Below are 13496 nucleotides of genomic sequence, written 5' to 3' on the forward strand. Positions count from 1 at the left end.
ATATATATATATATATATATGCATGCCATGGAATATTACTCCGCCATCAAAAAGAATGAAAACCTTCCATTTGCAGCAACATGGATGGACCTAGAGGGTAATATGCTAAGCAAAATAAGTCAGTCAGAGAGACAAATATCATACGATTTCACTCATGTGGAATTTAAGAAACAAAGCAGATGAACATAGGGGAAGGGAAGGAAAAATAAAATAAGATAAAAACAGAGAGGGAGGCAAACCATAGGAGACTCTTAACTATAGAGAACAGACTAAGGGTTGCTGGAGGGGAGGTGGGTGGGGTATTGGCTAAATGGGTGATGGGCATTAAGGAGGACGCTTGTTGGGGTGAGCACTGGGTGTTAATTGTAAGTGATGAATCACTAAATTTTACTCCTGAACCCAATATTACACCATATGTTAACTGACTTGAATTTAAATTAAAAAAATTTAAAAGACTTGTATATGTATGGGGGAAAAAAAAAACCTGGACCCTAGGGCCAGATGCATCACATACAAACAGTGTGACCTTGAGCAAGTCACTTGCCTCCTATATGCTCGGCCTTTTCCACAAAATAGAAGTAACAGTACCTGCTTCATGAGGTTTTGTGAAAATTGTGAGTTAATGTATAGAAAGTGCTTAGAACAGTGTCTAATAAGTATTGGACATCATTGCTGTTTTTATTGTTGTTAGTGATATATTTTATGTCATACTTCTATGATGATCAAGTATGCAACATGACAGAATACAGTACAGCACAGGCCTGCGAGTTTCTCTGCCCTCCACCTTTTTTGCTCATTCTCCTGACTCACCCTGCATGATCTCAGCTTGGTCCATGGCCCCAAAACAACCTAAATGGTGTTGACTCTCAAATCTTCATCTCCAGCCCTCTCATGTCTCTGTGCTTTAACCCTGTACAGCCAGCTCCCTGCTGAAGGGTATCCCCAAAGACACCTTTCTGGTAGACCATCTCCCCCACTTGAACACAGCTAGAAGTTATTCTGGATTTCTCTATCCACTTTCTCCTTTTTCTTGTCCGGCAAGATACCAAAAGGCCAAAAGAAGGAAGGGAGTTAGAGTTAAAGGATAGATAGAACTGAGTAGTGGGGGAAAACAGATTTGTCTTCTTTCCTCCCACCCCCACTCCGAGTCATGGCCCAGAACTGATTCTCATAGACCTACAATGGCCTGAGTCTGGGTTGAGGAAGGTATTCTCTGATATTAACTGTCATTCCCCCCTCCCCCTTTAACAAATAGAACATTGATCAAATCCTTTGTTACTTGTTCTTCAAAAGCAGATAATAGAGTAAAAGACTCTGTTGCCTGCCTGGGAGGGTTCATTCACCATTTCCAACAAGCCAGCTTTCTCTACAAATGTTATACTGGCCTTGCCGCACAAATCTGAATCACCGCGTTATGATAGGATGGGCTGACGCGTACCTGTTTGTGCTGCAAACGTGACCCTTCTAGGCGAGCTATAACTTCAGGCTGTTTCAGGAGCACATCGTCATTTTGCAAACAAACAGGTAGAATGGTTCCCTCTTCCACACACCTTCCACCACTCCACCCAAAATGTGAGAAAGAGCAGACAGCACCCACAGACACATTCATACTTGGAATTAGCACAGATTGTAGGAACACTATGAAAATACAGAGCCGATGTTAAAAACAAGTCAAGAAGCCTGAATATATAAGAAACTCACGTTTTAAATGACAGGGAACTCTGAAAGGCTACTAGCTTACAGGTGGTAGAATGTAGCATAATTTAATGTCCTTGTACTTAATATCTGCCAGTGTCATTTCTGATTATAAAATGCCACTTCTCACCTGATTGTGTATTATAGAAAGAACACCAATTTAATACAAACGAAATTGAGTTTTCCCACCCTAATTTGACCACCTTCTAACCATCAAGACAGAGGAAACCGTTAACATTCGAACCTTGGATGTGTTTTATCTGTATTTCTTTGTTAACCTTACAGTTAAGATCAAGGAGCTTTTCATGTTTTCTGAATAACAAATAAATATCCCTGCCTCAAATTGCCAAGTGAAACATGTTTCTCTGATGTATAGGATTTATTAAATTTTAGGTATAAGTTTTACAAAATGTTTATTTTGAATTATTTGTCTATCATGCTATGCTGTCCTCTTGCTTTCCACCATAAAATGTGTAAGTTATTATAAACTCAGCATCTTAAAGTAAGGGACAGGTGATACAAAAAAAAAAAAAAGATTACCAAATGCATTCCACTGATTCCATTCTGTTTACTTATTTTCATTTTTTTTCTGCAGGTCATAGAGCTGAATATATGACTACAAGGTAGGAAAATATTTTATCATAACTCTGTGTCTCTTTTTTTTTCCTTAACAATGAGCAACCATTCACTGCTGCAAAAATGAATGAATTTTGTTAATGAACATGGAAGATCATTTTGACTCTACAAACAATAGTAAAATGAAATGTTTGGGGTTCTCACAAAACCAGATTTGCTCTGGCAGATCTGAGGGTTTCCCAGTGTAATTTGAAGCTCTTTAATGAGTAGACTGCTTAAGAAAGACCTAAATCGAATGGGCTTGGTTTGTCTAATCCAAAACACTTAACAGTTTCCAAAAATAGTCTGATTTGATCATTTAATTAACAAGCAACGTTACGTGCATAACTACTGTGTTAGCAAATAGCACAATCAGTACTTTCTGCTCCTACTTTCCCTTATGTCATTTAAAACTTTGAACTGGGGGGAGGTTAAGATGGCGGAGGAGTAGGGGACACCTTTTTCAGCCGGTCCCCTGAGTTGAGCTGGATAGGTACCAGACCAGCAGGAATATCCACGGAATCAGCCTGAGACGCAGGAAGATACATCTGGATCTCTACAAATGAACATCTCCAGCGCTGAGTATCGAGGTACGAAGCGGGGAGCCGTGAAACCGCGCACAGATATCGGAAGCTAAACAGAAGGGGGAGGGAGCCGCCGTGTCAGGGCGCCGGGAAGCGGTAGCCACCTGCAAGGGGGAGCGGACAGACCGCGGACCCGCACGCTTGAGACAGCAGGCTGAGAAGGGAGCTCCGGGAGCGCACGCGGGACGGCTGGCGGTTGGCGGGCCACCTGCACGGGGGAGCAGGCGGACTCGCGGACGGCACCCGCGAGACAACAGACTTAGAACGCGAGCTCCAGGAGCGCGCGCGCAGGGCGGCTGGCGGGCCACCTGCACCGGGGAGCGGGCGGACCGCGGACCCGCACTCTGGAAACGGCAGACTGAGTCCGTGAGCCGGGAGCGTGCACCACCAAGCATCTCACGGAGCTCCGGAGCTCCGGTGTGCTCACTGGATCGAGGCTGAGACCGGGAGCTCCGGGAGCGTCCGCGGGGCGGCTGGCGGCTGGAGGGCCACCTGCACGGGGGAGCAGGCGGACTCGCGGTCAGCACCCGTGAGACACCAGACTGAGACGGGGAGCTCCGGGAGCCCGCGCGGGGCGGCTGGCGGCGGGCGGGGTTGGAAACACAAAGGACAGAGACGTGCCGGCCCTGGAAGTGAGGGCTGGGACGCCGGGTGTGGGGCGCACAGCCCGGGATGCTGCAGGGTTGAGCAGCACCAACAGAAACAGAGTTAAAGTGGCCAGAACATCAGTGGAGAACGATCCGCGATCCCTCTGTTCTGAGACAGAGGCTGAATTTCAGCCGCTGCTGCTCTCTCAGAAGAGGCATAGCAAACCGCCAGGGAAAGCCGCCAGAGAACAAAAGCCCGGAAATACCGGCTCACAGGGTGCCCATCCCCATCCCCCCTCGCAAGGGACACAGAGACTCTACCCAAACAGGGTTTTCTGAGTACCTGCAGGCAGGCCCCTCCCCCAGAAGGCAGGCTGAAAAATCAAGAAGCCCACAACCCGGAGCGCCTGAGTGGCGCAGTCACCAAGCACCTGTCTTCGGATTAGGGTGTGATCACAACGCTCCGTAAGGAGTCCTTCATCGGGCTTCTCCACCGGGAACCTGCTTCTTCCTCTCCCACTCCTCTGCTTGGGTTCCCTTTCTTGCTGACTGTCTCTCTCTCTCTCAAATAAATAAATAAACTCTTTAAGGAAGAAGCCCACATCCCTAAGATCTCTATAAAACAAGGGCGCACGGCCTGGGTCCCAGTCAACACTTGGGCTCTGGACAACCCTGCAATCTCTCTTCATCAGAATGACGAGAAGGAGAAGTCCCCCCCAGCAAAGAAAAGATAATGAGTCTGTGGCCTCTGCCACAGAATTGGCCTCGGCCACAGAATTAATACATATGGATGTATCCCAATTATCAGAAATGGAATTCAGAGCAACAATGGTCAAGATGATGAGTAAACTTGAAAAAAGCATCAGAGAAAGCGTTGCTGAGAATATAGAATCCCTAAGGGCAGAAATGAGAGCGAATCTGACAGAAATTAAAAATTCTATGAGCCAAATGCAGTCAAAACTAGAGGCTCTGACGGCCAGGGTCACCGAGGCAGAGGAACGCGTTAGCGAATTGGAGGATGGGTTAGTAGAAGAAAAAACGAAAATAGAAGCTGGTCTTAAAAAAATCCACGCCCACGAATGTAGATTACGGGAGATTACTGACTCTATGAAACGATCCAATGTCAGAATCATCGGCATCCCTGAAGGGGTGGAGAAAAACAGAGGTCTAGAAGAGATATTTGAACAAATTGTAGCTGAAAACTTCCCTAATCTAGCAAGGGAAACAAGCATTCGTGTCCAAGAGGCAGAGAGGACCCCATCCAAGCTCAACCAGGACAAACCTACGCCACGGCATGTCATAGTGCAATTCGCAAATATTAGATCCAAGGATACAGTATTGAAAGCGGCCAGGGCAAAGAAATTTCTCACGTACCAAGGCAAAGGTATCAGGATTACGTCAGACCTGTCTACAGAGACCTGGAATGAGAGAAAGGCTTGGGGGGGCATTTTTAAAGCTCTTTCAGAGAAAAACATGCAGCCAAGGATCCTTTATCCAGCAAAGCTGTCATTCAGAATTGATGGAGAAATAAAGACGTTCCAAAATCGCCAATCATTAACCAATTTCGTAACCACGAAACCAGCCCTACAGGAGATATTAAGGGGGGCTCTATAAAGGTAAAAAGGCCCCAAGAGTGATACAGAGCAGCAAGTCACAACCGATACAAAGACTTTAAAGAGAAATGGCATCATTAAAATCATATCTGTCAATAATCTCTATCAATCTAAATGGCTTAAACTCTCCCATAAAACGCCACAGGGTTGCAGATTGGATAAAAAGACATGACCCATCCATTTGCTGTCTACAAGAGACTCATTTTGAACCCAAAGATGCATTCAGACTTAGAGTAAGGGGATGGAGTACCATCTTCCACGCAAATGGACCTCAAAAGAAAGCTGGAGTAGCAATTCTCATATCAGATAGACTGGATTTTAAACTAGAGGCCATAGAGAGAGATACAGAAGGGCACTATATTATTCTTAAAGGAAGTATTCAACAAGTGGATATGACAATTATTAATATATATGCCCCCAACAGGGGAGCAGCAAGATACACAAGCCAACTCTTAACCAAAATAAAGAGACATATAGATAAGAACACAGTAATAGTAGGGGACCTCAACACCCCACTATCAGAAATAGACAGAACACCCTGGCAAAAACTAAGCAAAGAATCAAAGGCTTTGAATGCCATACTCGACGAGTTGGACCTCATAGATATATATAGAACACTACACCCCAGAACCAAAGAATACTCATTCTATTCAAATGCCCATGGAACATTCTCAAGAATAGATCATGCTCTGGGACACAAAACAGGTCTCAGCCAATACCAAAAGATTGAAATTATCCCCTGCATATTCTCAGACCACAACGCTCTGAAATTGGAACTCAACCACAAGGAAAAACCTGGAAGAAACTCAAACACTTGGAGGCTAAGAACCATCCTGCTCAAGAATGACTCGATAAACCAGGAAATCAAAAAACAAATTAAACAATTTATGGAGACCAACGAGAATGAATACACAACGGTCCAAAACCTATGGGATACTGCAAAGGCAGTCCTAAGGGGGAAATACATAGCCATCCAAGCCTCACTCAAAAGAATAGAAAAATCTAAAATGCAGTTTCTATATTCTCACCTCAAGAAACTGGAACAGCAACAGAGGGACAGGCCTAACCCACTGACAAGGAAGGAGTTGACCAAGATTAGAGCAGAAATCAATGAATTAGAAACCAGGAGCACAGTACAGCAGATCAACAGGACTAGAAGCTGGTTCTTTGAGAGAATCCATAAAATTGACAGACCACTGGCAAAACTTGTCCAAAAACAAAGAGAAAGGACTGAGATTATTAAAATTATGACTGAAAAGGGAGAGGTCACGACCAGCACCATTGAAATTGCAAGGATTATTAGAAACTTTTATCAACAGCTATATGCCAAAAAACTAAACAATCTGGAAGAGATGGAGGCCTTCCTGGAAACCTATAAACTACCAAGACTGAAACAGGAAGAAATAGATTTCTTAAATAGGCCAATTAACTATGAAGAAATTGAGTCAGTGATAAACAACCTTCCAAATAATAAAACTCCAGGCCCAGACGGTTTTCCTGGGGAATTCTACCAAACATTCAAAGAAGAAATAATACCTATTCTCCTAAAGCTATTTCAAAAAATAGAAACAGAAGGAAAGCTACCAAACTCATTCTATGAGGCTAATATTACCTTGATCCCCAAACCAGGCAAAGACCCCCTCAAAAAGGAGAATTACAGACCGATTTCTCTAATGAATATGGATGCCAAAATCCTCAACAAGATCCTTGCTAATAGAATCCAACAGTACATTAAAAGGATTATCCATCATGACCAAGTGGGATTCATACCTGGGATGCAAGCATGGTTCAACACTCGCAAATCAATCAATGTGATACATCATATCAACAAGAAAAGACTCAAGAACCATATGATCCTCTCAATTGATGCAGAAAAAGCATTTGACAAAATACAGCATCCTTTCCTGATTAAAACCCTTCAGAGTGTAGGAATAGAGGGTACATTTCTCAATCTCATAAAAGCCATCTATGAAAAGCCTACTGCAAGCATTATTCTCAATGGGGAAAAGCTGGAAGCCTTTCCCTTAAGATCAGGAACACGACAAGGATGCCCACTCTCGCCACTATTATTCAACATAGTACTAGAAGTCCTTGCAACAGCAATCAGAAGACAAAAAGGGATCAAAGGTATCCAAATCGGCAAAGAAGAAGTCAAACTGTCTCTCTTTGCAGATGACATGATACTCTATATGGAAAACCCAAAGGAATCCACTCCCAAACTATTAGAAGTTATAGAACAATTCAGTAAGGTGGCAGGATACAAAATCAATGCCCAGAAATCAGTTGCATTTCTATACACGAATAACGAGACTGAAGAAAGAGAAATTAGGGAATCCATCCCATTTACAATAACACCAAAAACCATACGTTACCTTGGAATTAACTTAACCAGAGACGTAAAGGACCTATATCCTAGAAACTATAGATCACTTTTGAAAGATATTGAGGAAGACATAAAAAGATGGAAAAATATTCCATGCTCATGGATTGGAAGAATTAACATAGTTAAAATGTCCATACTACCCAGAGCAATCTACACTTTCAATGCTATCCCGATCAAAATACCGAGGACATTTTTCAAAGAACTGGAACAAATAGTCCTTAAATTTGTATGGAACCAGAAAAGGCCCCGAATCTCCAAGGAACTGTTGAAAAGGAAAAACAAAGCTGGGGGCATCACAATGCCGGATTTCGAGCTGTACTACAAAGCTGTGATCACAAAGACAGCATGGTACTGGCACAAAAACAGACACATCGACCAATGGAACAGAATAGAGAACCCAGAAATGGACCCTCGGCTCTTTGGGCAACTAATCTTTGATAAAGCAGGAAAAAACATCCGGTGGAAAAAAGACAGTCTCTTCAATAAATGGTGCTGGGAAAATTGGACAGCTACATGCAAAAGAATGAAACTTGACCACTCTCTCACACCATACACAAAAATAAACTCCAAATGGATGAAAGACCTCAATGTGAGACAGGAATCCATCAAAATTCTAGAGGAGAACATAGGCAACAACTTCTATGACATCGGCCAGAGCAACCTTTTTCACGACACATCGCCAAAGGCAAGAGAAATAAAAGATAAAATGAACTTATGGGACTTTATCAGGATAAAGAGCTTCTGCACAGCCAAGGAAACAGTCAAAAAAACTAAGAGACAGCCCACGGAATGGGAGAATATATTTGCAAAGGACACCACAGATAAAGGACTGGTATCCAAGATCTACAAAGAACTTCTCAAACTCAATACACGAGAAACAAATAAACAAATCATAAAATGGGCAGAAGATATGAACAGACACTTTTCCAATGAAGACATACAAATGGCTAACAGACACATGAAAAAATGTTCAAAATCATTAGCCATCAGGGAAATTCAAATCAAAACCACACTGAGATACCACCTTACGCCAGTTAGAATGGCAAAGATAGACAAGGCAAGAAACAACAATTGTTGGAGAGGATGTGGAGAAAGGGGATCCCTCCTACATTGTTGGTGGGAATGCAAGTTGGTACAGCCACTCTGGAAAACAGTGTGGAGGTCCCTTAAAAAGTTAAAAATTGAACTACCCTATGACCCAGCCATTGCACTACTGGGTGTTTACCCCAAAGATACAGACGTAGTAAAGAGAAGGGCCATATGCACCCCAATGTTCATAGCTGCATTGTCCACAATAGCCAAATCATGGAAGGAGCCGAGATGCCCTTCAACAGATGACTGGATTAAGAAGCTGTGGTCCATATATACAATGGAATATTACTCAGCTATCAGAAAGAACGAATTCTCAACATTTGCTGCAACATGGACGGCACTGGAGGAGATAATGCTAAGTGAAATAAGTCAAGCAGAGAAAGACAATTATCATATGATTTCTCTCATCTATGGAACATAAGAACTAGGATGATCGGTAGGGGAAGAAAGGGATAAAGAAAAGGGGGGTAATCAGAAGGGGGAATGAAACATGAGAGACTATGGACTATGAGAAACAAACTGAAGACTTCAGAGGGGAGGGGGTGGGGGAATGGGATAGACTGGTGATGGGTAGTAAGGAGGGCACGTATTGCATGGTGCACTGGGTGTTATACGCAACTAATGAAGCATCAAACTTTACATCGGAATCTGGGGATGTACTGTATGGTGATTAACACAATATAATAAAATAAAATTAAAAAAAAAAATAAATAAAAAAAATAAAATAAAACTTTGAACTATACTGAATACTCAGGATTTTAGCTTCTTACCCCTTTTTTTTTTTTTTAAGATTTTATTTATTTGACAGAGATAGAGACAGCCAGCGAGAGAGGGAACACAAGCAGGGGGAGTGGGAAAGGAAGAAGCAGGCTCATAGGCAGAGGAGCCTGATGTGGGGCTCGATCCCACAACGCCAGGATCACGCCCTGAGCCGAACGCAGACGCTTAACCGCTGTGCCACCCAGGCGCCCCTAGCTTCTTACCCCTTTTGGGTTTACTTTAAAGATTTAACTTTTAATATGACAGCCATATTGCACTTCTTTCTTTCTTTCTTTTTTTTTTTTCCTTTTTTTCATTCATAAAGGGATTTTGAAGCTATTGCTGAGAAAGAAAAGCCTTTTTGGAAGCCGATTCTGATTTGGGTTGGGGAAAGTTTGCAACTTCTATTTTTTTGTGCCAGAATTTGTGTAACAGCCAGAAATTATTCTAATTGACATAGCTAGACTTTGCCCTCTTAAAACTGAGTTCTCTTTGAGGTGAAAGGCATTTAGAACACTGGTGTGTGGGTGTGTGTGTGTGTGTGTGTGTGTGTTGCAGTGATGGGCAAGTTGATTTTCAAGGCTTTATAATGTTTCTGCTGGGCAATGTATTCAAAAGGAAGCCTCTCTTGGTGAACCAGCTAGAAAGATACAACTAGTGACTTGTCTAACCTCACGGAAATACTGAGGTTTCTTTCCTCCCTGTGTCAGTGACAAAGAAGAGTATTACTTCTGCATAGTAATATGCAGTTTATGGAGCTTTTTTCATGTGTATTTTACCTTTGTTCCTATATTATAATTAACGTGAAGCACTTCAAAAAAAGTTTTTTTTAAAAAAGGAAGAAATGCAAATATATTAATTTGCAATGAGAACTGTCACTGCCAAACAGACTAGCTATGCACATGGATGGACCTGACTCATACTTGCTCTCGTCCACATGGGCGTCCTACCCAGGAGGCCAGATTCCCTGCAAGTCGCGTGGCAGCCACCAAACCTGAACGCGACATGCCATTCAAGTGTTGGATGGCACGGCCCTGATTCTGTTCCCCAGATGTGTACGTAGTAAAGCCAGAGCCATCAGGGGCCTGATAAGCCGCCTCTGCCGCCGAAAGTACTTTGATAAGCACTGGGGCACTTTGTTTCCCGTCAGCTTTCTCTCCCAACGGTAGTGTCATCACATTCACCTCATACTTTAGAATCATCAGGAGAGAAAACTTGCAGGCCTCTGGTAGACAACTCAAAAAACATGTCTTCATTGCCCCAACCAGGAGCTACGCTGCTTCTTTCGGTCACGTGGGAACAATGATCTAGTCCTACTAGGGGGCTTTGGCTCCAGCTGCAAGATTTGCTTGTCCCACGAATTGGCGACCAAACAAAATAGGCCTGTGTTCTTAAACCCTTAACTTTGTCAGCGGCTCCAGATGTCACCAAGTGTGCAGCTCTGCTGGACCTTGTAATAACCACGTTTTCTTGTTTCTCTTTTGGATGCTTTGAGATCTTGGGGCCTTGCTGACCTTGGAGAGACTGCCACTCCCAAGGTTAGCCAGTTCATAGAAATAGTAAAGGTCATGCTCGCAAGTATGCCTTTTGTGTGCAAACCAACCAGTCCAGACCCATACCCTCAGCCACATCCTTTAGCATCCTTTATTGGGCTTTCACGTTCAAGGTCACTCTCCCCCCTCCTGATCACCACAAAGCTAAGTACCAGACCAGTAGGAACAATCCCTATTCCCCAGAGCCCTCCAAACTTATTCAACCTAGCCAGTCCTAAACCTGCTTACCCTCCCTCGCCCATTCCTTCCTGTGGAAACCACAGCATTGCCTGCAGTCCTGCTTCTCCACCAACCCTGGTGCTTCCCCATGGAGTAGCCTGCCTCCTTCTCTTGGGCAGGGCAGGTAACAAACTATCTTTTCAGTGGCCTTTGCTTCTGATCTGTTGATCTCACCATAGCTGAATAAAAATAAAATCTACATTTTAAAACACTTGTAAAATCATGCGGGGCACCTGGGCAGTGCATTCAGCTGGGCACTGACGCTTGGTTTCAGCTCACGTTGTGATCTCAGGGTGGTGAGATCGAGCCCAGTGTTGGGTTCTGTGCTGAGTGTAGAGTCCGCTTGAGGCTCTCTTTCCCTCTCCCTCTGCTCCTCCCCTCCACCCCCTAAAATAAATAAATTAATTCATTTTACAAATCTTTGAAAACACTTGTAAAACAATGAAAAGAGTGGATAAGATTAAACTCCTCGGTGGGTAGTTGTTTGGGTTTTTATGCCTACCAGATCCTTTCCTCTGTGAATAGCCCCGAATTCAGTATATAAAAGAGATTTCAGAAACTTCAGCAGTGTCAGGACATGATGATATACTGCCTGGTAGAAGTTTCCATATTCACTTCTAGACATTTGCAAAAATTCCTCTTAACCTCTCAAGCACATGGGGCTTCAGGTGCTGCTCGCTGTACACCCTGTTGATCCTATGAGCCCACCTGCTGGTTGAGCGTGAGAATTTGGCTATGGAAGGCTGTCACCTTTGCTCCCCTACCTCTCTTGATAGCTTAAGAATATGGTAATATTTAACGAATCTAGTCAGGCTTCCTCATATTCTTGGGATTTTGTTTCTGACCTGGCCTTTTTGAACATCAATAAACCGAAAAAGTAATTCTTCTTACACAGTTTGCAGCATTATGAAGGGCTTTACCTAATTTTCAAGTGTGATGTACATTGAAGAAGGAGTTAAAATGTCTGGAGAGCAGTCCTGGGACTCTTCTTCCCTGTGTTCCATTCAGCACAGTGGGAGAAGCTGAGTCAGATACTTCTGGCCCTCTGTGCTTGAAAGGAAGAGGACAGAAGAGGCCCCCTCTCTCCACGACAGAGCAGGATGACGCAGGATCTAAACGGAGTGCATGGGGCTCTGGTTACGTGTGTGTTAGAGAGCCTGGCTCAGCCACCAAAGCAAACAGACAGGAGATGGACAGTCAGAGCAGAGTAAGGGATGCATCCTAATGCTCTGCAAATATTTAAGTGATGAGATAGTTTGTTATAAAGAAATAATCATTCATATGAGCCTGTATCTACCCCCTCCCTAAGAAAACATTGAAACCAAACTCATTTTTCACTTGTGACCCTATTAATAGTTACTTTTGCATAAACTAAAACCCCATTAATATCTGAGGGATACTGAACAGATGTGACGTTACTTGCATTGACAAATTATGTTGTAACTAAAATATGATATTTAATTTCTCATATTGGGATTTATCGAGAGGCCTGATTTTTATGACTCATTGTGTCTTCCGTCTGACTCATAAGCCAGTCGAGTTTGTAACACTTGGCCAGATAGCTCACAATTCCAGTTTTAAACAAACTAGCAAACAAATGTCATATACAATGTACAAAAAAAGGGGTCATCTGAATGAATAGTTTGTACTGTTTTTGAGCACATAAGTAGAAGTAAATAAATGGGAAAGGGGAAGGGCCCTTTTCCCCCATGGGTGGGGGTGGAGGGGGCACATAGGAATTCCTGTTTTGTGATTTTGATGGGATCTATGGGTGTTTCATTTATTGTTTGATTTCTGCCATGCTCAGTAATTATATTCCCTTCCCTTAGGCCTCCAAATGTTCCCCCTAAGCCCCAGAAACACAGGAAGTCCAGACCCCGCTCACAGTATAATGCTAAGTTGTTTAATGGGGATTTGGAAACATTCGTCAAGGTACTGGCACCAGCCATCTGGGTGGCTGATCTCCACGCTTCTTACTATAATGGTCTCAGCCTCTCATCAAAGGAGGCAGGTCATTATGTCCAAGTCTGTCCTGGGGCTCTTTGCTTTCCCAGAAAATCAATATAATATTTCCTGAAGTCAGAGAGGAAAGAATATTTGGTTTGAGTGCCTTCAGAAGAGGAAATAAATGTGGGTTTTATGCTGGCAAAAGAGAAAGCCCTCTTTCTTTCTTAAAAAACAAAAAAAAAGCCATAATTTGTGCAAAAAGGAAAAGAGCTACCTGATAAAATATTGTGTTTTTACTCGTGCAAATTAGATGGCCCAAAATATATTTGTAAAGTACGTCATTAGGGTAGCTCTGAAACACAGCAAGTTTGGATTTCCCGTGACTTGAGGAATTCATTATATTGGATGAATTGTAAGCCCCTGCGGTCTGTATCTTGTATCTCTGCTGT

The 13496-nt window shown here is 43.1% G+C and overlaps 1 protein-coding gene and 1 long non-coding RNA gene across 7 annotated transcripts in view; one reads left to right on the forward strand and one right to left on the reverse strand.

Moving 5' to 3' along the window:
• SRGAP1 (SLIT-ROBO Rho GTPase activating protein 1) overlaps positions 1 to 13496 on the forward strand; it is a 275112-nt gene that overhangs the window by 209036 nt on the left and 52580 nt on the right. For 3 of the 5 annotated variants that reach the window (XR_004621057.1, XR_004621058.1, XM_034644551.1), the window contains exons 11-12: positions 2291 to 2318; positions 12930 to 13032. Coding sequence is in view for 2 of the 5 variants with exons in the window: in XM_034644551.1 (XP_034500442.1) it covers positions 2291 to 2318; positions 12930 to 13032 (131 nt within the window). In the remaining 3 variants the exon portion in view is untranslated. The remainder of the gene's footprint in view (positions 1 to 2290; positions 2319 to 12929; positions 13033 to 13496) is intronic. The other 2 variants (XR_004621059.1, XM_034644552.1) reach the window with 1 other exon arrangement.
• LOC117796500 overlaps positions 1 to 13496 on the reverse strand; it is a 33029-nt gene that overhangs the window by 12391 nt on the left and 7142 nt on the right. The gene's annotated exons all lie outside the window — the stretch shown is intronic.

This window comes from Ailuropoda melanoleuca, chromosome 15, assembly GCF_002007445.2.
Source record: "Ailuropoda melanoleuca isolate Jingjing chromosome 15, ASM200744v2, whole genome shotgun sequence".
Lineage (NCBI taxonomy): Eukaryota > Metazoa > Chordata > Mammalia > Carnivora > Ursidae > Ailuropoda > Ailuropoda melanoleuca.